At 49.3% G+C, this 22,727-nt stretch overlaps 1 protein-coding gene across 9 annotated transcripts in view; it reads left to right on the top strand.

Moving 5' to 3' along the window:
* The window catches only part of WNK2 (WNK lysine deficient protein kinase 2), a 121,185-nt gene extending 98,844 nt beyond the window's left edge, over window positions 1–22,341 (top strand). The window contains exons 24-30 of one of the 9 annotated variants that reach the window (XM_079109053.1): window positions 319–533; window positions 1,489–1,659; window positions 2,462–2,560; window positions 8,749–8,793; window positions 10,383–10,621; window positions 19,356–19,467; window positions 22,135–22,341. In XM_079109053.1, coding sequence (XP_078965179.1) covers window positions 319–533; window positions 1,489–1,659; window positions 2,462–2,560; window positions 8,749–8,793; window positions 10,383–10,621; window positions 19,356–19,467; window positions 22,135–22,160 — 907 coding nt within the window. In that variant the 3' untranslated portion in view covers window positions 22,161–22,341. Of the gene's footprint in view, window positions 1–318; window positions 534–1,488; window positions 1,660–2,461; window positions 2,561–8,748; window positions 8,794–10,382; window positions 10,622–19,355; window positions 21,111–22,134 lie in introns of those variants that run through there. The other 8 variants (XM_079109054.1, XM_079109055.1, XM_079109057.1 and 5 more) reach the window with 8 other exon arrangements.
* The last annotated feature ends 386 nt before the right edge of the window (window positions 22,342–22,727 follow it).

Here is a 22,727-nt window from a genome sequence, read left to right on the forward strand (position 1 = left end):
CCTGTGCTAATGCTTCGGGCTTTTGTCACCGGCCTCAGCTGAGTGTATACATATGTGCCACTCTGGCCATTGAGGCAAAGGCAGTGTTTAGGACTCTAGATATTTGAAAACTTGAAGTCCCTTGGCTCCCCTGCATCAGTGCTGCAGGCTCCTCGTCTCGGCCTGCCTTAGATACAAAGTGCCATTTAAAGCCCCATGTGGCTCTTCAGTGGCCCAGGTAGACACAGGCACACTGCCTCCTGTGTCCCCTCACCCCCACCACTGGCTCCTCCTACAGGGGGAAGCCCACCTGCCCTGCCTCCTCTCTCCCTCCTCCAGGCACCTGAAGGAGATCTCGGAGCTGCAGAGCCAGCAGAAGCAGGAGATCGAGGCTTTGTACCGCCGCCTGGGCAAGCCGCTTCCTCCCAACGTGGGCTTCTTCCACACCGCGCCCCCCACCGGCCGCCGGAGGAAAACCAGCAAGAGCAAGCTGAAGGCTGGCAAGCTGCTGAACCCCTTAGTGCAACAGCTCAAGGTCGTGGCCTCCAGCACAGGTCGGCCTCTGGGGGCAGGGCCGCTCTGGGACGGGGATGAGGGAGCTGGGGAGACTTGGTGCAGCTGCAACACCCCAGGCCTGGAAGAAGGTCTGGGCGCTCTTCTTTCCTCAGCTCCTTTCACTGGAGAAAGGCAGGTGTTGCAGGACAGGGGTCCACCCCTGCCTCCCTAGCCTCTGGACGGAGGCAGGGGCTGCTTGGAGCTAGACCTCAGCCCTGGGTGAAAGATGGCCAGAAGCCCAAGGTTGCTCTTCCCACCTGACCCTGCCTGCAGGAAGCTGCCTAGGACAGGAGGGCGCTTCCTCTGATCCCATCTGAGGCAGATGTCAGCCTGCTTGCTGGGTGTCAAGCAGCTGCCTTTGGGGAAAGGGGAAGGATGGTGATGTCCTCCTGGCCTGGTCACGGGGACACCCAGTCTCTGGAGCTACGCTGGTCTGGCTCCAGGCAGTATCCTTGCATGTCAGGGGTTCCTCTGAGGCATCCTGAATGGCATTTCTGGATGCCAAGTGCTCAGCACTCTGGGGTGGAGATCCCATGAGCCCAAATCCCCAAGCATGCCAGGTGGGAAGGCATGGCGAGCTAACCATATTCTCTCCCTAACCAGCCGCAAGCCATCCACAAAGTGCACAGGTTACACAAATTCAGTGCCAGAGCCCAAAGCCAAGGGGAGACTTGTTTGAGCGAGAGATACGCAGGCTGCTTTGAGCCCAGATGTGTCTCCTGTCGATTATTTGCACAGCACAGGTCCGGCATGGCATTGGGGGTTGGTGAAGATGAGCACATTTCTTGTACCCCAACACTTCCATCCAGGAGATCAGCCGTGTGCCCGTTTTTTGCAGGAGTCTCTGAGCTTCCCCAAGGTCACCCAGCAAAGAGCAGGGAGCAGACCCAGCCCACGTCCTCCCCTATCCAGTGGCGCCTCATGGTGCCTGTCGCCTCTTCTCCCCCCGCCCAGGTCACTTGTCTGACTCCAGCAGAGGCCCTCCCGCTAAGGACCCTGCCCACGCCAGCACACCCCCGTGCGCGAAGGCAGTTCAGACCCAGCAGCCCTGCTCCGTCCGAGCCTCCTTGTCCACAGACATCTGCTCCGGCTTAGCCAGTGACGGAGGCGGAGCGCGTGGCCAAGGTGATTTCCAGCTTGCCTGTCTCCGAGCATGTGCCAGCCACCTAGGGCCTCAGTGGTGTCCCAGGAGCACGCCCATATGTGTAGAGGGGGCCAGAGCCGCAGCCAAGGCTGCTGAGCAGCTTTGTTAAAAAAAGGGGAGAAAGAAAAAAGAAGATAGTCTTTGGATGCCAAGAATGTAATCGTCCCCCATCACCAGGTCTTGCTATAAGCTGCTCAGAGGCAGGTGATGGCTAGAGTGGGCCTCCGGGAAGTGGCCAGGACTGGGAGGGGTCAGCCCAATGACCGGGGAAAGGACAGGGCTTGGCATCTTGCTGTGTTCTGCCGCGCCCGTTCCTAGGCACCGGCTGCCCTGCCCCTGTCCGCTCCCCACAGCGGAGCCCAACGGTGCTAACACCGGGTCCTTCCAAAGTCCACGGGACGGCTGGGGGACCAGGGCTCAGCTCTCAAGCTGGGAATTTGGCCCTGAGGAGGAAATGCTGTCTCGTCAACGCTGCCATGGATGCAGCAGCTGCTCGATAAGGCGCTCTCCTGTCCTCACCATCTCTGTCCAGAGAAATCATGGTGACCGATGCAGGTGCCCTGCCCCTCCCCCACCTGCCCTCTCCTCCGGGCCGCTCTCTTCTGCTCCTACCGTTGCCTCCTTCCCATTCCATGGTCAGTGGCTTTGGTGCTCGGGCTGGGTAGGTGGAGCCGTGGATGTTAAGTTACGAGGCTGATGTGGCTGTTGGTGTGGAGGAGGAATGGCAGCGACCTGTACTTGATGAGTGTCTCTCTGTTTTCTTCCCTTTATATTCATTTGCAGGCTGGACGGTTTACCACCCAACGTCTGAAAGAGGGGCCTATAAGTCTAGTAGCAAGCCTCGTGCTCGATTCCTCAGTGGACCCGTATCTGTGTCCATCTGTCTGTATTTGTTCTTTTGTATTTTCCCACCTCTTGGCCCTTGGTTTGTCCCTCCCCCGCCCCTGTCTTCATTACCTCTCATACATTTCATAGGGCGCCTCCCCCTCCCCTTGCAGTCACCTCCTCAATTCGAAAGGTGGACCCCACGAGCCCTTCCCGGTGAACACCACCGTCCGCCCCTGCCCCAGCCCCAGAAGGCCGTGTGCATGCTCTTGGCTGCGCCTGGGCACCAGAAGCATGTGCAGCGGCACCCCCGCCCCCGCCACAGGCCCCTCCGCCCCACACGTGCCAGGGCATTCTGCATTTCTTCCGTCACCTCATTTATTTCATTTATTTTTCTTATGTTGGACGTAGTTTTCTTTTCTGTTGCAATTGTGGCCAGTATACATGTCTGCTGTCCCCCAGTTCCAGCAACAACAAAGATAACCCCAACCTTCTCTAGATGCACAGTGCGTTGCACACGTGTCTGAACTCTGAAGACGTGCATGTAGCGGGCCAATACAGTCCTGAAGGTCCCCGGAGGCTGTGACCTCGGTGCAGGGCATCTGCCCACTGTCCTTGCCCTGCATGGGGAGATGCTAAGGACGTGCTGCAGAAGCTGGGGTAGCTCAGTGGTAGAGCGCTTGCCCAGCATGTGCCAAGCCCTGGGTTCAGTCCCCAGCACCACAAAAACATAAAAATTAAAATAAACAAAAGGGTCTGCTCCAGCCAGGGCTTCCTGAGACTCCACACACACCAGACACCACCCACGGTAATGCTTCTCACCCTCTCTTCAGCTCTGGATGTGAGACTGATCTCTGTCCTGCAGCTCTTCCTTGGGAGCCTGCATCCTGCCTGGCCCCTTGTTCTCCTACACCTAGCTGGAGCACTTTGCGGGATGTGCTTTCCTGTGACACCCACTCCCCCACCCCTGGGGTCTCAGGGATATGTCAGTGACGCAGCTTCTTGAACCTCCAGCAAACCAAACCCCAGCTTCCCTCAGACACGTTAGGACACAGCTCTGGTGCCCAAGAGTGCACCACCTGCCTGGGCCACCCACGACAGTGTGGCTTATTTTTAACCTTCACAATGATTGGCCAATGAATCAAAAATTGTACAGTTTTTAGGTTTTTGTCTTTTTCACAGAAAAAAAAAATGGAACTTTTTGACAATTGGACTGGAGATGCTGGTTTGACACATGACTTTTTGCTTGTACAATAAAGATACATTGTGCTTGTGGGGACCCAGAGGCCATGTTTGCAGTAGGTAACCATTGCCATTGCCACCCCATCCGAGCCCCGTATGGATCATCATTTTCTAGGTGGGACAGGCCGAGGGCATCAGGCCACAGTGGAGATGCCAGTGGCTTCCCAGTGGCTTTTTGTCTGTTTGATAGGCTGCCCTCTTTGAGCCATGGTGGTGCCCAGCTGGTGACACATCTGTCTGGCTTCTGGTCAGTTGCTGAGTTGAAGGCAGAGCTGGTCTAGGAGGCCTCCCCTGTGCATCTCTCTTATCCTTCTGGCAGGCCAGCCCTTCCCTGTTCCCGGCCTCATCCTGGCCCCTGCTCACCCAGTGCCTCTCTCGCTGTCCCTAGTACAAATGCAGCTTGGGCTGGGGTTGTCTCCAGGGTTAAAGGCACCTGGGTCTCTGGGTGTCTCCTATGCCATGAACAGCTGCCGTTTGTCTTGGGAACCAGAGCAGAGCACTTGTGACTTTCCCAGAGTGTTGGGTGAAGCAGTGTAGCATGGCTGTACCCCTGGGATCAGAACTGCTTCCCTACCTCAGGTTGTGTTTTTAAGGGGTTTTAAGAGTGAGACAGCATAGACAAAGGTCCACATAACCAGAGCGTGGAGGGTCTGAGACCACGTAGCTGCTCAGCTTCTGGTGTGGCACCTGCTGCCTGCCCAGGCCTTGAGAACATGTGATACCATTTGTTCCACAGCCCAGCCCCCTCCAGGCAGACTTGGCCATTTTAGTCTTTGGAGGAAAGCACAGCCCATGTGCTCTCGGGTTGCTGGACAGGCAGAGCCTGGATGGGCATCTGCTCTGGGTACTTCTGGTGCAGCCCCTGGTCTGGGAGAGAGCCAGCTCGGCTGCCAGGGTGTACTGGAGGCCACCAGCCTCCCCCTAGTGCTCTACAGGATGTCTCGGAGAGGCCTCCTGTCCTGGTGCTGCTGGCCCTTGGGTTATAGGCTTGGCGCTTCTCACTGAGCTCTCTGTCTGCTGACTCCTGAGTAACCACAGGGGTAACCAAGAGAAGGGAGTGCTCTGAGATCTGTGGGAACTGAGCACTGAATACAGGGGCTCAAAGGAAAGTCCAAGTCTCAGGAGCACGAGAGGCCTGAGGGAGTCAGATTGAGTGGGTCTGGAGGCCTAGAGGAAGGACAGGCCCTTCAGGTAAGGGCAGCATGAGCAGATGGCAAGGAAGATGCTGGAATGTGCCCAGCTTTGTGGGGCTGTGAGGCCGAAGTCAGGGATAATGCTACAAGGAGAGGAAGAGCTCAGGGACCAGGTGTGGCCAGGGAGGAAGCAACTGGCCCAGCCCAGCGCTTGCTTGATAAAGCCCAGAGAACGTTTCTGTTCACTGCCTTCCTTAGTGTGGGACACCCCCACTTCCTGGAAAAGAAAAGTCTCCAGGAAAATAAAATGTGCATTAAATTTGAGCATACAGAATGAGCTTGACTTCCATGAAGCTCAGAGAAGAAGCTGCCCAGACAGGGTGAGTTGAGGTCAGAGGGTGGGCTGGGTGCCCTCTTTAGGGCAAAGCCAGGCAGAGCAGCAGGTGGATCCGAAGGTGGGCGCTGACCCCCGAGGAGGAGCAGGGAATGGGTTTGTGGCTGCAGCGAGTAGGCAGGCCCCAGGAGAGTGTGGAGCCTGTGTCGGACACCTCCCCACACCAGCCTGGATGAGGCCCCTCTGCACTGGCCCCGTACCCAGCTGCTCACCCCCAGGACCCTTCCTCTGGTAGCTGGAGGAGCTCGGGAAACTATGTCCTAGAGGATGGTGGCCGTGAAACCAAGGAAGAGGGGTCCAGGTACTAAGGTTCTGTGGGTCAGAAGCCGTGGTCACACCCCACTGACCAGCCTCTCCTGCATCCTCCCACCTGACCAGGCAGGCACGGGCACCTTTGAGGCCTCAGTCTGCATGCAGGGACCACGGAGTCACACATTGTGTTGTCCCCTCGTCGTCCTTTGGCTGCATGATGTTGGGTTCAGGGACCCCTCCACCCCTCCGAACTCTCCTTACCCTGGAATGTCTTCATCCCTCCCTGGTAGGCAGGGCAGGAGTTGAGTGAGGCCCCAGTAGAGGACACTAGGTGAGGAGGACCACTCTGCCTACGGGGCTCCAGCCTTTGCAGCCATGGATCAGTGCGGCTTGCCCGCAGTGGCTGTCTGGGGGCAGGCACATATGCTCCAGGGCTTGTGGGACCTGGGGTCATGCCGCTCAGGTAGAGTAAAAATGTCCCCAAACACCCTGAGCAGGACCAAGGCACATCCTTGATTCTGACTTGACTCTTCATGAACAGATTTTGGTGATTTTCTCAGCTTGAAAGTAGGGTTCTTGATGGAGAGATAGCCCCAAGGGTGCTCTGACCTTGGATGCCAGCACAGGGGGCCTGATGCTACTGGACTGAGTAAGACAGACCTTTGGAGGTTGTGATGGGGCTGAGGTACAGGGCCAGGGCCAGCAGGAGGATTCCGGGAGGGCTGTGCCCATGGAGCCTGTACAGATGAGGCTCTCCCGCAGTTCTTGTGAACTTTGTCAATATTTGAACACTGAGATATAAAAAGCAAATGTGAGGAGTGACTCCAGGCCTGACCCATTTTGTGCCATCTGTCCCGGTCAGACATCCTCAGCTTTGAATGCTTCGTGCCTGAGGCATCCTCTGTGCTGCCAGCCAAGGTCTGGACGGTGGTGGGTGCTGGGGCTGTGAAAGCAAGCTCTGTCCAGGAGCAGCGTCTTCTTGTACCAGAGGACAATGCAGGTTAGAGCAGGGTTGGGCCTTACCTCACTGCAGGGACAGGCAGGTGCCCCCAGAGACCAAGACAGGGCCTGGTTTAAACCATCATGCTCCGGCTGGCTTTGTCTGCTCTCCCATTGCTACTTTGGGGACAGGAGCCCATGGGTGTCTATCCTGACACAACAAGAGGTGGAGGATTTGGTGGGGACTTGTCATTAGATGCCCTCTAGTGGGCACATGAAGGGCAGGGCCCAGGGCAAAGATGCTTTGGGGAGGTGGATTCCAAGCCACCTGAGAGAGAGCTGCTTCCCTGAGAATCTTCACCCAGTGCTGCCTGAGAGGAGGGATATCAAGAAGCAGGCATTGAGTGTTGTCCAGAGGGCCAGCATTCAGGAAGGCTATGGAGGACGGGGGCCATCTATGTTCCTGTTACCTGTGGTTCACGTCCAGGAAGGCTGTGGAAGGTGGGAGCTATCTGTGTTGTAGTCACCTGGTGCCTGAGTCCAGAAAGGCCAACCAGCAACTGCCCTGTCTAGTGTTTGTCCAGTATGACAATAGCCAGAAATTAACTCTGAGTGCAGAGCTAGCCGTGACACTGAGGGTCACCAGACAGGAGCTTCTTTTATAATACAACTGCTGCCGCCTGGGTAGGGGTCCAGGTGTGACATAACCCTCTGTCTTAGGACTGTCTAGATGGGACAGTTGTAGCCTAGACAGAGCTCCAACCCCACACAAAACCCAAGGGGGAAAAAGAAAAACCCCAAGGGGACATTGGTGCTCTGCTGATGCCCCTGAATTTTGGGTTCAAGCCCAACCAGCAGCTACGGACCTCAGGTTCCCTCCCTCACTTAGGAAACAGCCCTTCTGTCTCTGAAAACAGACGCTCCTCCAGAGGGAATCTGTCTGGATCCCCTGCTCACCTCTCTTCTCATTGGACATTAGGGACTCCAGCAAAGCATCACCACGCTTTTCCCCACAGAGAGCCCACAGAATGAACTAAAGGAATTAAGTCCAGTCCGTGCGAGCTAGGTTTCCAGGCCCAACACAGCCCAGGCTGAGCCATGCCAATGTTCGTCTGCAGTCCCTTTGAGTAGAAGGGGGAGCCTTTTTGAGAAGAAAGTCTGAGGTTACCAAATGTTCTGGTTCTTGAATATGCTGAGTCTCATGAAACTGTGCTCAGCAGGCCTTCCTGGGGAGGGTGTTCCTGGAGGGGAGGGTGTGCTCTGGGGAGCGGGGCTGTGTGCTGCAGTGCAGACCCTCCGTGCTAGCATGGCTGTGCTGAGTGACCTTGGGGAAGTCTGAGCTCACCCTTGCCAGTCCCAGTTCCCTGGGACGCTATAGGATAAGCCACAATGGCAGTACCTCCTGGCATAGCTCCCGGGCCAGCCCCAAGTCCTCCCATCCCTCCAGGCCCTGCCGGACATTCAGCTGTGACGCCTGCCTGACCAGCACCAGGCAGTGGGGACAGATCCACTTGTTGGTGGTCTGATAACAAGGCCTCACCCTGCCACTTGGGGAAATGGACTTAGAAAAGAGGCAGTAGTGTCCCCCCAAGTCAGGGCCAGCCCTGATGTAGAGACCCTCCTACTTCCCTACTTGATGCCCCTCCGACCTCATCCAAGGCAGCCATCTGGGATCAGGATGTGGCTTCAACCTGCAAAACAATGTATCTTTTTGCACTTGGAAAACCTTCAGTGACCTCCTGGCCAGCTAGCCAGGCTGTGCCCGGTTCCATTCGGGGCCCCATGGCTGACTTTTAGCCGGTTCTGCCTCAACCAGCGGGGCTCCCAAAAGCCTGGTGACTGAAAGCCAAGCGGTGTGCTTTTTTGTTTTTTTTGTTTTTTGTTTGTTTGTTTTTTGGTTTTTGGTTTTTTGTTTTTTTTTTTTTTTTCTTTTCTCTTTCTCTCTCTCTCTCTCTCTCTTTTTTTTTTTTTTTTTTTTTTTTTTTTTTCCTTTTCTTTCTCTTTTTCTTTTTCTGGAATATGCTTCTAGAGACAAACACTTCTCCCTGAAGCTTGGGGGCTTGCTCTGGCACCTCTGCCTCCTCGGCGAAGCCCGTGAGAGCCTGCACACTAACTCTGGGGATGCCACCCCGATAACCCCGGCCGGGTCGGCCTCCTCTCCGAACTGCTGCCTGTGTCTGTCCCTCCCTGCACACTGACGACTCTTGCTTACGTGTGGTAGCGTGATCGGTGTGTGCTGTTCTGCCTAACCCTGTGGTCTTGTGTCGTTTGTTTTTCCCTTACAGGGTCAGCCCTGAAGCGTCTCTGCCTAGGCAAAGAACACAGCAGTAGTAATTATCCGGGTTTTTTACCCCCTTCGCTCCCTCTCATCGCATGGGCTTTCTCGTGGCTAGCGCGCACCGGGTGCCCCGCGGCCGGGGGCGTGGCCTGCTCCGGGCCCGCCCCGTCGGGCTGCGCCTTGCTTCTGCCTGGCAGGCTAGCTGCCCTGGCTCCCCTGTGTGTCTCCATGGCTCCTAGAGCTTGTGCGGTCTCGCCAGTTCACATCTAACAGGCTTGTCCTTCTCCGGAATGTCCACAAATTACCCATCATTAATTGGCTCCTTTTCCAAAACCGTAGGAATCAGTATTTCCTTGAAGTGCTAAAGATGAGTGCTTCCCCAGGAGAGATACCAGGATTGGACGGGTATTAGTCTACCTGGGCCACTCTCACCTCTTTCTCTCTCATTCCTCTTTTCTCTCTCTCTCTCTCCTTCTCCTTTTTTTATTTTTATTTTTTAAAGTTTTCTTTAATCTTTTCTGGCTGAAATTTTCATGTAGAAATAGCCTCATGTGTGTAAAATCTCATCACTAATTTCCAACTGTTTGTGTCTGTGCTTTGTCATTGCTAGCCACTAAAGCACACTATGTTTCGGAACAGCTTGTTTGAAGAGATGGTCGTTAGCTATTGTTTTTTTTGGGGGGGGGTTTGGGGGGGTTGTTTATAGTACAGAAAAATTTTAAATTGGCTTATTCAAAGTTGCCAACTAAATTTATGTGTGAAGGGGGAAAAGGGAGGAGAAAGTTTAAAAACTTAAAAAGTCCCATGTTGGTAATTAAAAAAAAAAAAAAAATCTTGCACAAGGTCCTGGGTTCGATCCCCAGCACCGCAAAAAAAAAAAAAAAAAAAAAAAAAAAAAAACTTCTAAAGAAACAGCCAAGTTCTCTGGTTAACAGAGCAGCTCCTGGATCCCCCTGGCTCACGGCATTGCCCTGAACATGGCTCGGAGTATGTGGAACCCATGGCAGGGAGCTCTGGGTATTAATCCCTCTTCACAAGCTCTGGCTAGGAAAGATGCCATTTCTTTTTCTTGAATTCCAAACAGACAAGCCATTAAAATTCATGGGAATGCACAAAATGCAACCTGTGTGGGGTCACCTAAGGCTGGCAGTAGCGGCAGATGCCCAGCATTCTACCAAGCCTGCCAGCCTCCACCCTGTGTCCTCCTATTACACTGAGGATGCTGAGGTCAGAGAGCCCAAGAATCCGAACCTAGCTCCTGAGACACTAAAGCTCATGTTTCCAGCTGTGCCAGGAATTTCCCACACTCTTACACGTGAGTCTGGTGGGATGGGAGTGGTGGTCACAGGGTGACCTCTGAGTGGAGGCTGCCAGCCCTCTGGGGGCCTGTCCCCTGGCCTAGCTTATGAGACTAGTGACGGACGCCTGTCCCGGCTGGGTCACTCAGTCTGTGGAACTGCCCCACCATGTCTGACACTGGGCAGCAAGGCCTCTTGATCCAGACCGCCTCTTGAAGCAAGGTGTTGCCCGACTAAGTGAGGCCGTTACTTCGGCCATCACGTAAGAATGACTGCAGCCAGCCCCCCGTGGTGCTGGGCGTGTGTGTGGCGTCACCAATCTGGCCTGTATGTGACTCCCCAGGGTCCTCCACCAGCAGCCTGGCCCCAGGCCCCGAGCCGGGTCCCCAGCCCACCCTGCACATCCAGGCGCAGGTCAACAACAGCAACAACAAGAAAGGCACCTTCACGGACGACCTGCACAAGTTGGTGGACCAGTGGACAACCAAGACGGTGGGGACAGCACAGCTGAAGCCAACACTCAACCAGCTGAAGCAGACGCAGAAGCTGCATGATATGGAGGCCCTGGGCGAGGCGCGCGCTGTGAGTGCAGGGCGGGCGTGGGCCCTCCCGGGGAGCGGGGCTGTGGCACGGCTGGGGCAGCCGTGTGCCAGGTGGGCATCGTGTTAAGCACTTTGCTTTCTAGATCTGGGTTCTTCGCCATGGCCCAGGAGTTAGGCCTCCCCTTTTACAGGTCGGAGGGTAAGTGACTTGACTGTGATCCTGTGGCCACACATGGAAGGAACAGGCTGGGCTGGGGCTGGGACTGTATTGCAGCGGCAGCAGCCTCAGCCTGGCCAGCCTGAGCCCATCGCCTGGAACCAGCAATGCGGCCTCCCCCAGCAGCCTGACCTCCACCTGCTGCCCGTGCCCAGGCTGCAGAAGGGAGAGGCACGCACATCATCCCTGAGTGACAGCCAGCACCAGCCCATAGCACACGGGAACCCAGGCCACATGGCACAGGGCACAGAGTTACTCTCGGGGGTCTTGGCAAGAGGTGCAGTTTTGTGTCAGGATTTTGTGTCAGTTGGAGAAGGATTTCCCCTCAGTTTTTGGGAGGAGTTCGTTAAGGTCAGTGTTATTTCTACCTTCAACGTTTAGTCAGGTTCATGGGTGAACCTCGGTTGCAGTATTTTGTTGTTGTTCTAGTGTAGGAAATACCCCTCTCTGGCCACCACCTACACTCTGGTTGACATTTTGCTGTATCTACCACACATCTGTCCATCTTTTGAGGGTGAGATTTTTGCTGTGGATCCAGGTTTTTCAACAGTTTAATGCCATATTTCTTCTTGACGGTCTTGTTAAATTCTGCTTTCCTGGCAAATTGCTACCCTTCTACTAAATTCATCTAAATTTTCAAATTGATTGCCATAAAATTACTCATAATATACTTTGTTTTTACAGCTGGCCGGATTTACGGTGGTGTTCTGCTTTTCATTTCTGATATTGGTGATTTCTCCTTGCTCTCACTCTCTCTCTCTGCCTCCTCCTTCTCTTCCCCCTTTCCTTATCTCTTTAGAGAGCTCATTTTTATCTTTGATGTTATTCTTTATTATAAGCGTCATTGATTTTTTCCTTTTATTATTTTTTTCCTTTCTGTCCCTAGCCTGGTTTCATTCTAGAGAGTTTCTTAAGATGTATAGATTGTTGATTTCTAGCCTTCCTTTGATGATGTAGGCATCCAAGGCTATAAACGTTCCCTCTAATGGTTTGGCTGCATCCCTAAAGTTTTTATTTTTTAATTTTTTTATTTGTTCTAATTAGTTGTACATGACAGTTTTGACATGTAGCATTTTCACTAACCTGCATTCCAAAATAGTTTCTATTTTCACTGTGATCTAACAACCTTCTTGCCAGTCTTTTCTAGTTTAACCGTGCTCTGAGATACGCTCCCAGTTCTTTGAAGTTTTCTGGGACTTGCTTTTGACCCACGTTGTCAACCTTTGTCTCTGTTCCTTGTACATTTGAGCTGGATCTGTTTCTTTCCCTCTCTGCATCCACACCCCCAAGGAGTATCACACTTATTTCTTTCCTTAATGGCAGCAGAGCCCTCTGGACCAGTACAGCTCCATCAGTCTGACTCCTCCAATCCATTTGCTGGGGGATCACATGATTCCAGGACAAAGTCAGTGATCCTGAATATGGCCCCAGGGCCTGGAAGGATCTGCACCCTGAGCTTGGCAAGCACAGCTCTGCTGACCATCTAGGCTCCAGTCACACCAGCTAATCCTGCTGTTCAAACCTTCTCCATACGTACTTAGTTTTTTGTTGTTGTTATGATAAAATAGAACATAAAAGCTACCACTTCTACCATTTTTAAGAAATGAAGGGTTTCAGTGGCATTAAGTCCATTCGTATTGTTGTACAACATCACCTTCCATCTGAAGAATGTTTCCATCTTCTCAAACAGAAATTCTGTCCCCATTGGAATGCTAACTCCCCATTTCCCCTCCCAGTCCGCCATTTTACTTTGTGAGTTTGACTATGTTAGGGACCTTACATGAGTAGACTCATATCATACGTCATCTTTGGTGACTGGTTTATTTCACTTACCACGTTTTCAAGGTACATCTGCACAGTAGTATATATCAGAGCTCCACCCCTTTTTTCCCCATTATTTTATTGTGGCAAAGTTCACATAACATAAAATTTACCATCTTAGACATTTTAAAGTAGACACTTCAGTGGGGCCATCGCCACCATCTTTTATCTCCAGAATTCATCTTCCAAAATGAAAATTCTATCCCTTTTAAACGATAACTCTTCATTGCTCCCTTCCCCACCCTGGAAACTACCTTTCTAATTTTTATCTTTATGAATCTTACTACTCTAGGTACCTCATATGAGTGGAATTGTACAGTATTTGTCTAACTGGCTTATTTCACCTAGCATGATGTTCTCAAGGGTCATCTGTATTGTAGCATGTGTCTGAATCTCCTTTCTTTTTAAGCCTAAATAATATCCTATTGTATGAATAGACCACATTTTGTTTATCCCTTTATCCACTGATAGGCTCTTAAATTGCTTCTACGTTTTAGCTATTGCAAATAATGCTGGGATGAGCAAATACCCCTGCTTTTGATTGTTTGAAGTATATACCCAAAAGGAGAATTGCTGGATCATATGGCAATTCCGTCTTTAATTTTTTGAGGAACCTCCATACTGTTTTCAACAGCAGCTGTACTACTTTACATTCCCACCAAGAGTGCACAAGTATTCTGTTTTCGCACATCTTTACCAACAGTATTACTTTCTAGTTTTTGTTTGTTTTTGATAGTAGTCACCCTGTGAAGTGTGTGAGGTGGTATCTTGTAGTTTTGCGTCTTTTCGTGTGCTTATTAGCCATTGTAACATCTTCTTTGGAGAAATGTCTATTTGAGTTCTTTGCACATTTTTGAATGGGATGGTTTGGTTTCTTGTGAGGCACTGGGTTTGATCCTTAGCACCACACAAAAACAAAAATAAATAAATAAATAAAATAAAGGTCCACTGACAACTAAAAAATGTTTAAAAAAAAAAAAGAATGATCTGTATATTCTGGACATTAATCCCCTATGAGCCTATGAGATAGGAGATTTGTAAATATTTCCTCCCATTCTGTCAGTCTTCTTTTTACTCTGTTGATTGTATCTTTTAATGCATAAAAGTATTTACATTTGTCTTTTTTTTTCCTTTCTTTCTTTTGTTGCCTGTGCCTTTGGGGACATATCCAAGAAATCATCACTTTTAACATCATGAAGTTTTCCTTTTACAGTTTCTCCTGAGAGTTTTTTAGTTTCAACTTGATGCTTAGATCTTTGCTCCACTTGAGTTAATGTTTGGATATGGTATTAGGTAATGATCTAACTTCATCGTTTTGCACATTAGGTTAGATCATTAGGTAATGATCTAACTTCATCGTTTTGCACATGGATATCATTTCCCTGCAGCATTTTTTTTTGAAGACTGTCCTTTCCTTATTGAATGGGCTCATCAAAAATTACTTCAGGCTGGGGTACATGCAAGAATTTGTTTCTGGGCTCTCTGTTGCATTCCATTGGCCCATACGTATGTCTTTATGCTAGTTCCTTACTGGGTTTTTTTGTTTGTTTTCTTGGCGGTACTGGGGATTGAACCCAGGGCCTTGTGCTTGCAAGGCGAGCACTCTACCAACTGAGCTATCTCCCCAGCCCTTCCTTACTGTTTTGATTACCATACATTTGTAGTAAAGTTTGAAATTAGGAAGTAAGAGTCCTCAGCTCTTTTCTTTCTCTCTTTTTCCTTTTGTCGTTGTTGTTGTTATAAACAGAAGTCTCCCCCCACCAGGTATTTTTTTCTTTTTAAATATACATGACTAGTTGAGATTTAGAGTGGCTTGAAGGTTCTGTAGGAAGTTTTAGAATGGCTTTTTCTATTTCTAAACAAAAAGGTCATTGGGATTTTGATAGGGGTTGTATTCAACCTATAAATCATTTCAGGTAAAATTTTTACATTTTAACCTTTTAAGAACATGATCTTATCATTCTTGAACATGGAATTTCTTTGCATTTATATATGTCTTCTTTAATCTCTTGACCTTGAGTTCCTTTTTTGTTAATACTATTTTCATTTTATGGATACACCAATATAATAATGTTCAGACGTTCATTAAATGATGGACACATGAGCTGTTTAAGGTGGCTGAGAACAGTAGTATGCAAGTACCTATGTGAGTCCCTACTTTCAATTCTTTGGGGTGTACACACAGAGGTGGAATAGCTCAATCACATGGTGATTCTATGTGTAGCTTTTCTTGAGAATCTACCATATTGTTTTCCATATCTAGAGCACCATTTTACATTACCAGAGGCAATAAGCAAGGACTTCATGATGAATTGAACTTTTACCAATATGTATTATCATGCCTTGTCTCTTACAATTTTTTTCATTAAAATCTATTTTGTCTAATGATAATATAGCTACCCCAACTCTCTTTTGATTATCATTTTCACAAATTATCTTTATGCCTTTACTCTCAGCTGCTTTGTGTCTTTATATCTAAAGTGAGTCTTGGGCTGGGGTTGTGGCTCAGTGGTAGAGCACTTGCCTAGCATGTGTGAGGCACTGGGTTTGAATCTCAACACCACATATAAATAAATGAATAAAAGGTGAATGAATGAATAAATAATAAAGGTCCATCAACAACTAAAAATATATATATAAATAATTTTTAAAATAATAATAAAATGAGTCTTTTGTAGGCAGATATAAATGGCCTTTTATTCATTCTGCCAATGTCTCCTTATTCATTGTAGAGTTTAATCCTTTTGCATTTAAAATAAATATAAATAAGAAAAGAGCTTACCTTTTAACTATTTGTTTCTGGATGTCTTATAGGTTTTCATTCTTAATTCTTCCATTTGCTGCCTTTTTAAAAAAATTAATGGTCTGTGGTGGTTGTATACCATTTTCATTCCCTTCCTCTTTATCTTTCTATATGTATTTTATTTTCTTAGTGACTACCTTGGGGTTTTCAATGAACATCTTGATCTTATTATAACCTGCTTTGAATAATGCCAAATTAGTTTCAATAGCATACTAACACTGCTTCTACCATCTCCATCTCTGGCCCCTTATGTTGTTTTTGCTATAGATTGTATCTTTATACATTGTATACCCTTTAAAATAGACTTATAACTCATATGGGAAAAAGAGCACAGAAGCTAAAAATAATGATACTCATTTATTTTCTTGTGAATATGTCTTCATATGGCTTTGAGTTACTGTCTATTGTCACTTCATTTTGGCTTAGAGGACTGTTTTAACATTTCTTGTAGGAAATGTCTATTAGTAACAATCTTTCTTAAATTTTGTTTTTCCAGAAGTCTTAATTTCTCCTTTACTATTGAAGTATTGTTTTTCTGGATATAGATTTCTTGGTTGACAGTTTGTTCTTTCTGCACGAAATACTTCATCGCTCTACATCTGGCCTCCATGTTCTGTTGAGAAATCAACTGTTAAGCTTACCGAGGATCCCTCATCAGAGACAAATTGCTTCTCTCTTGCTGCTTTCAAGATTTTCTATTTCTCTTGGCTTTTGATAATTTGACTTTATCTCAGCGTGGATCTCTTTGATGTCCTGCTTGGAGTTCCATGAGCTTCTGAGATATGTAGATTCATGTCTTCATGCAGTTTGGGAGGATTTTTTGGCCATTATTTCTTCAAATATTGTGTTTTGAACACCTCTCTCTCTCCTCCTTCTGTGACTCCCATTATGCATTAACTGGTCCACTCAGCACAATATCACTTAAGACCTCTTAGGCTCTGTCCACTCCTCTTCATTCTTTTTCTGTTTATGTTCTTTAAACCTGGTTGTTTCGAGTAACTCAAGCTTGATGATTCTTTTTTTCTCTACTTCAAATTCTGTTCTGCCTCTCTAGTGAATGTTAAAACTTTATTTATGCTCTTCAGCTATTATATTCCTATTTTAGTCCTTTTATAATTTCTGTCCATTGATATATTCACTTTTTTTTTTACATATCATTTTCCTGTTCCCTTTAATTCTCTGTCAGTTGTTTCCTTTAGCTCTTTCAGCATATTTAATACAGTTCATTTAAAGTCTGTCTAGTGAGTCCAACCTCCTCAGGGACAGTTTCTGTCAATTATTTTTTTCTTCTGAATGGGACATTGTTTCCTGTTTATTTTCTTCAGATTTTTAACTCACTAAATTTCTCTTTGTTCCTAAACTATAAACCCATCCATTGCACTTTTAATTTTGGTTATTGCATCTTTCCATTGAAGCGCTCCTATTCGCCTCCCCGCAACACACACAAACATACATCTGCTCTTTCGTTTTTTTAAAAAAAGTTTCCAATTCTGACAAAATTCTCAATCTTGTAATCTTCTTTACAGAAGCAGAAAGTTTCTGCTTTCTCGTTCCCCTAGTTTTTGTCTGTAGTGCCTTGGTCTTTTCTTGTGAGTTTTAAAATATTATATATGTAGGACATTGTATTTAAAAATTTATTTACAAAAAGAATTTGAGGCATAACAGTAACTTTTCTCATTTTAATTACCCCTTGAGCACCTTTTCATATTCTTAGCAGCTATCTTCTGTAAAGTACCTTGGTCAAGGATATTAACATTTAAACATTTACGTGCTCATCTTTTTCATTGATTTGTGGGAGTTCATTATGTCTTTTGTCATACGTGTTATGGATCTGTTCTGCCAATATGTGGCTTGTTTTGGCAAAAATGAAATTGTGGAAGTTATAATTTTTTTCTAGAAGCTTCATCGTTTTAGCTGTTGCATGTAGGGCTGTGAGTCATCAAAAATTGCAAATGCAGGTGTTTTGTTGTTGTGGTGATGGTGGGTTTTGGGTTTTGTGTTTGTGTGTGTGTTTTGTGGGGGGTTTTTTGTTGTTGTTTATGTTTTTGTTTTTTGTTTTGGTACCAGGGATTGAACTCAGGGGCACTTAACCACTGAGCCACATCCCAGACCATTTTTTGAAAAATTTTTTATTTTTTAATTTTGAGATGGGGCCTCACTAAGTTGCTGAGGACCTCACTGTGTTGCTGAGGCTGGCTTTGAATCTGCAATCCTCCTGCCTCAGCCTCCTAAGCTACTGAGATTACAGGTTTGCCCCTCTGCACCCAGCTGGAAATTGGACATAGGTCAATCTTTTTTTTCCTACGTGCCTATCTGCTTGTTCAGCTCTTTTCTTTCCAGATCGAATTGCAGACATTTGTCAAAAGACCATCCATGTATAGATCATTGCTGAACATGGGCTTTTGTTCCCTTTAACAATTCTGTTACCTTTGTGGTAATACTATACTGTCTTATTGTATTTTAGCTTCATAGTAAGTTTAATGATTGGTAGGACAAGACCTCCAGTACTGGGCTTCTTTAAGGATGTCTTGATTTTCCTTGATCCTTAATGTTTGAATATATGTTTTAGATAAACCACTGGGGTTTTGACTGGAAGTGTATTAAGTCTGTTGATCAACTGGGTGAGATTTGACATAGTAACCATACTGAGTATTCCTGTAAACTTGGCATCTGTTTATTTACATCTCTTTAAAATTTCTCTTCAGCGTGAAGATGTTATACATCGCTCATTAAATTTATCCCAAGGTAGCTGATGTTTGGAATGCTGTTAGAAATTGCATTGTTCTTTGAACTTCATGTTGTGCGTGTGTACAGTGTGCTTGGCTTTTGTACCCGCTAGCCTGCAGTCTTGACGAATTTGCTTATTAGTTTGAGAAATTGGTTTGGCTGTTCTTGTGGGGTTTCTGTATACACGATCTTGTTATCTGCAGATACAGATAGTTTTCCTTTTCTTGCCTTGGCTGGAACTCCCCAGCCAAGCATGAAAACAGTAGCAGGACTTGGCCCCCAGTACTATAGAGGCTCCTCATGGGTTGCCGAGCAGTCCTCCCACCCAGCACGTGGAAGGTGGTGGTCACTCCTGTGCCTGGGGAGAGCATCCAGTGGGTTTGGCTTTTGCTTTGGTTTGGTTTTGCATGCTGGGGACGGAATCCAGGGCCTCGGGTATGCTCTGTGAGCACACTGCCACTGAGCTGTGTCTTCAGCCCCTTCCTGTGGGGTTCTTATTGGCCTGAGGTGGAGTGATTCCCAAGGGACAGTGGTCTTGCATTCCCCACCTGGTTATGATGTTTTATATGATATTATATACGTGATGTTTTATAAAACAGTTGCTTTATTCAATTTGCTGGCTTTTTGGTTAGGATATCAAAGGCTGTTCACCCTCCATCTCCTTTCTTGGGATAGTCTTACCAGTTTTCTACATCACAGAGTGTTGGTCTTAAGCCATCAGCTGCTCCTGTCTGCCAAGCCTTCTCCTCGGGGTGGACAGTGCAGAGGACGGTCCTCACCAGCCCTCCCTGCACTGTTCCACCCGCCCCCACCACTGGACTGCCGACTCCCACCCAGCTCCTGGGCTGTTCTAGTCTCTCATTTCACTGACCAGTCCAATGGGACACCACAGTATCCACTGGTTGGAGGAGCGCGTGTTGCTTATGAGCCTGTGGACTCATGGGTTCTGCTGTAAGTCCCACTCTGGCCCTGGACAGCCAGAGCTTGTGTCCTGGAGGTGGCCAGGTGCATCTTTAGAAGTGAGGAGGGGCGCAGCCACTGCCCAGCGCACGTCATCTGTCATTCTGGTGTCAGCTGTAGAGGGCACCCATCCACGGCAAGCCCAGGGACCACTCTCCTAGGGTGAGAAACTCCAGGACCACTAAGCCATGAGAGGAACTCAGCTGATCACAGCCCGTGTCCCTTCCTCTTCTTGTCTTCCTGTAGATGACCACACCTCGAGCAGGGATGGGGATGCCATGTCTGGCCCCAGTGCCCGGCCCTCTGTGCACCACAGCCATTCCTGGAGCCACCCCGGCCTTGCCTGTGCCCACACCAGGTACTGCCCGCTCCAGCCTTCCGGCCCCACCCTGTGCACTGCCTCTGGTTCAGTTCGGAGGCCTGCTTCCAGCTCCAGTGTCCTGGGGGCCTTGGGCAGCCCAGAGGGGCCTGCCGGTGGCGTGGGGCAGCTGGAGTCCCGCCCAGGTTCCTGTGCTGCCAGGGCTCCTAGGGCCACCTGCTGTCAGCATGCCTGGCCCTCAGCTGCACATCACCTAGCCCTCTGCTCTGCCACTGGCCGGATGGAGCCCTCTGAACCCCTTGGAGGAATCCTGTTGTGTTTTGGCTTCCAGGTGCCTCTGCCACTGTGGGCACAGGGCCCAGCCTCAAGCCGGCACGCGGGGTGGCAAGACACGCTTCCCCACTGCTTCAGACCCCATTCGCTCTCGGGTCCCCGTGGGCTACACTCCTGTGTTCACATCCACGCTGTCTGTCCCTGAGCTGAAGGTTAGAAATTCGCCTTCACCCAACAGAAGTGCAGTGCCTTGGATTCCCATTTCCCGTTCCCTAATGGAAGAGATGTTGGGGGGAAACCCATTCATCAAAAAAGGTGTATTTCATTTACATTTGGCTTGTGCATGGATATTGCTACTGTGTTAAGATGAAAAGATACTAATGGCTCACAAAGCTGAAACTGAAGTCTAGTTTTCTGTTGTAAATCCCTTTTTACAAACAAAAATGAAAATGGAATTATCAACCTTGAATGTTGAGGAATTGCTAATGGTAGGTGAGCCTGGCTCAGTCCTCTGTAAAGTGAGGTCTCCCTGAGCTCATTTAGTGACAGAGGGACAGTCAGGCAGGGTATGTTCACGGAAGTTGGTCTCTCAGTAAGAAATGCCAGCAGCCTTGACTGCAAGGAACCTGCCAGAAAATGCTAATTGAGTAAATGCCCTTGTAGCCTGCAGGCTATTGTACCTACAGAGAGCAAGCACCACCCCCTCAGCTCAGGGGTCCCCCACCCACTTTCCTTTCCCATGATTCTCATGGAGACCTGTGCTCCATCTACTCTGACCTACAAATCCCTCTCCAGGACATCCCAAGTCCAGCCTGCTGAGGGGAGGATCCTTCTGGAGATTTCAGTGGGACTCCTAGATGGGAGGTGAAAGCCCCCCACATCCCCCCATGCGGATATTTTCCACTTCTTGCTGGAAGTCAGGCTGCCTGGGGCTGCCCTGCTGTGAATCGTGCAGTTCTGCTGTACTTTTTAGGACCAGCTAGATTATCTTGGCTTAAATATACTATTCCATCAATTCAGTTAGAATTGAATTTTCTAGGGGACTGTGCAGATTCTTCTGCTGGGACATAGCTCTGCAGTAAGAGAGTTCTGTTCTCTGTGTCTGGTCTAAGTGAAGTGGAGGCTGCTCTTTCCTGCTCCGTCTCGCGCCTGAGTCCTTCCCTCCTACGACAGTAGTGGCATGAGATCCCAAAGAGCTTGTACATGTGAAGGAGAAAAAATAAACATTTTTGCTTGAAAACACTGTGAAACACATCTTTTTCTTACCCTCTGTCCACACACAAGCCAAACTGGTCAGCTTTGTAGAGAGGGTAGGGGCAGGTGGCCCAGGAGGGCCTGGGCTCTGCTCTGAGCCTGCAGCCCTCCTGCCCACACTCTGGAGGAGAGGGCTGATGCAGTGGGGGTGGGGTGGGGAGGGGAGGGCTGAAAGCAAGACCAGTGGGGTCCCCTGCCCTCCAGCATGGTTCCTGCCTGGTGCAGCCTGAGCCCTGAGGTCACTCAGCTCTGTTGGCCCTGAGCCTGGGTCAAGCTTTCAGCTGGGCCTGTAAACACACTGCTCTTGAGTCACCTTTAGAAGTACAGAGGTGCCATTGGTGCTGGCTCCCAGAAAGCCCAGCTGCATGGCTCACTGTGGCTCCCAAGCCACCATTTCACTTCCTGGTGGGCTGAACTCGGGCAGACGGGGGCTCTGCTTTCAGGCTCCTGGGCTTATGGAGAACAGGGCTTGGGGCTAGGGTTACCGTGGGTTACACGAGGGGTGCCCACCTTCCTGATAGGCTTGGGGAGAAGACCCACCCTGTGTGGTCTCAGCCGGCCCTCCCTCCGTGGCCTCATGCTAGGTGGCCTTTTGTCCCCACGTTTGCGACATGGGCCTGATGCTGACCACACCAAGGTCTGCAGCATCTCCTGGCCCTTCCAGGTAGTGAGCGCTGCCTCTGCTGCCGTGCTACATTCCCACCACAATGCAGTACCAGGCCTCAGGCCTCTGCTTTAGGGAAGAGGGGAAGCCCTGCTGGATCCAGACCCACACAGATCCTCACGGCATGTAGCTATCCTCGTGCCTTGTCTTGATGCCAGTCCTGGGCAATCTGGGGAAGTTCAGGTCACTGTTCTCTCCTAGTGTCCCACGGGGCAGAGGATAACACACCTGGATGCTCTGGCCGAATAGGCACTGGGTTGGGGAGGTCATTTTGTGTGCCTGGCTGATCACAGGAAGATGCCCAGACAAGAGGCCACCAGGTTTCTGCACAGGGCATGGCTATGTCAGGCTGGCCAACTCTGGCCTTGCCGTTCCACCTTCAGTTCAGCAGCCTCCAGAAGAGTGGGGCCTGATGCCTGGGGCAGGGCCACATTTGAGGGCAACAGGGCTTGGCCCTCGGTAAGAGGCCAGGACCCCAGAGGCCTGTAACGAGCTGTGGTGGTTTTGTTTTCTAGATCCTGAGAGTGAAAAACCTGACTGACCCGGCCCAGATGCCAGGCCCGCCACACGTCGTCTAGGCGGAGAAGCGACAGACCTCCAGGGCCCGCCCACTCCTCGAGTCCAGTTCACGCTGTTTTGTAACCACTTTCTAAGCATTTTTTATTCACAATTGGAAACACAAATGTAATGCAAGAATAAAAAATATTTTGGGGGAGAAAGGACTTCAGTTTTTCAAATGTCTCCTTTCTGGTAACCCCTTGGCAGACAGGCGATGCACATGTGAGGGGCGGGCAGGAGACACAGTCCACATTCCCAGGAGCCTGCCGTGCCCAGGACAGCCTGTCCTCTGCAGGGCTTTGGAGGGTGAACCCACACACACTCACACAGTAGCACAGGACCAGCATTCAGGGAGGCCCGAAACCACCCTTCTTCCAGAAGCCATGTATATTGGCAGGACAGGTGCCAGCCAGGCTGGGGTCTGAGATGTCTCAAGTGGAGGACAGAACCACAGGCTACATGGTGGGCTGTACCCCCACGGTGGTGGCAGGTGTCCAAAGCATAGAATGAAAAATGGGAAACCTTTGAGTGGCGTTGGCAGGAAAATGTG

Source organism: Sciurus vulgaris (assembly GCF_902686455.1).
Source record: "Sciurus vulgaris genome assembly, chromosome: 13".
In the NCBI taxonomy this organism is placed as follows: Eukaryota; Metazoa; Chordata; class Mammalia; order Rodentia; family Sciuridae; genus Sciurus; species Sciurus vulgaris.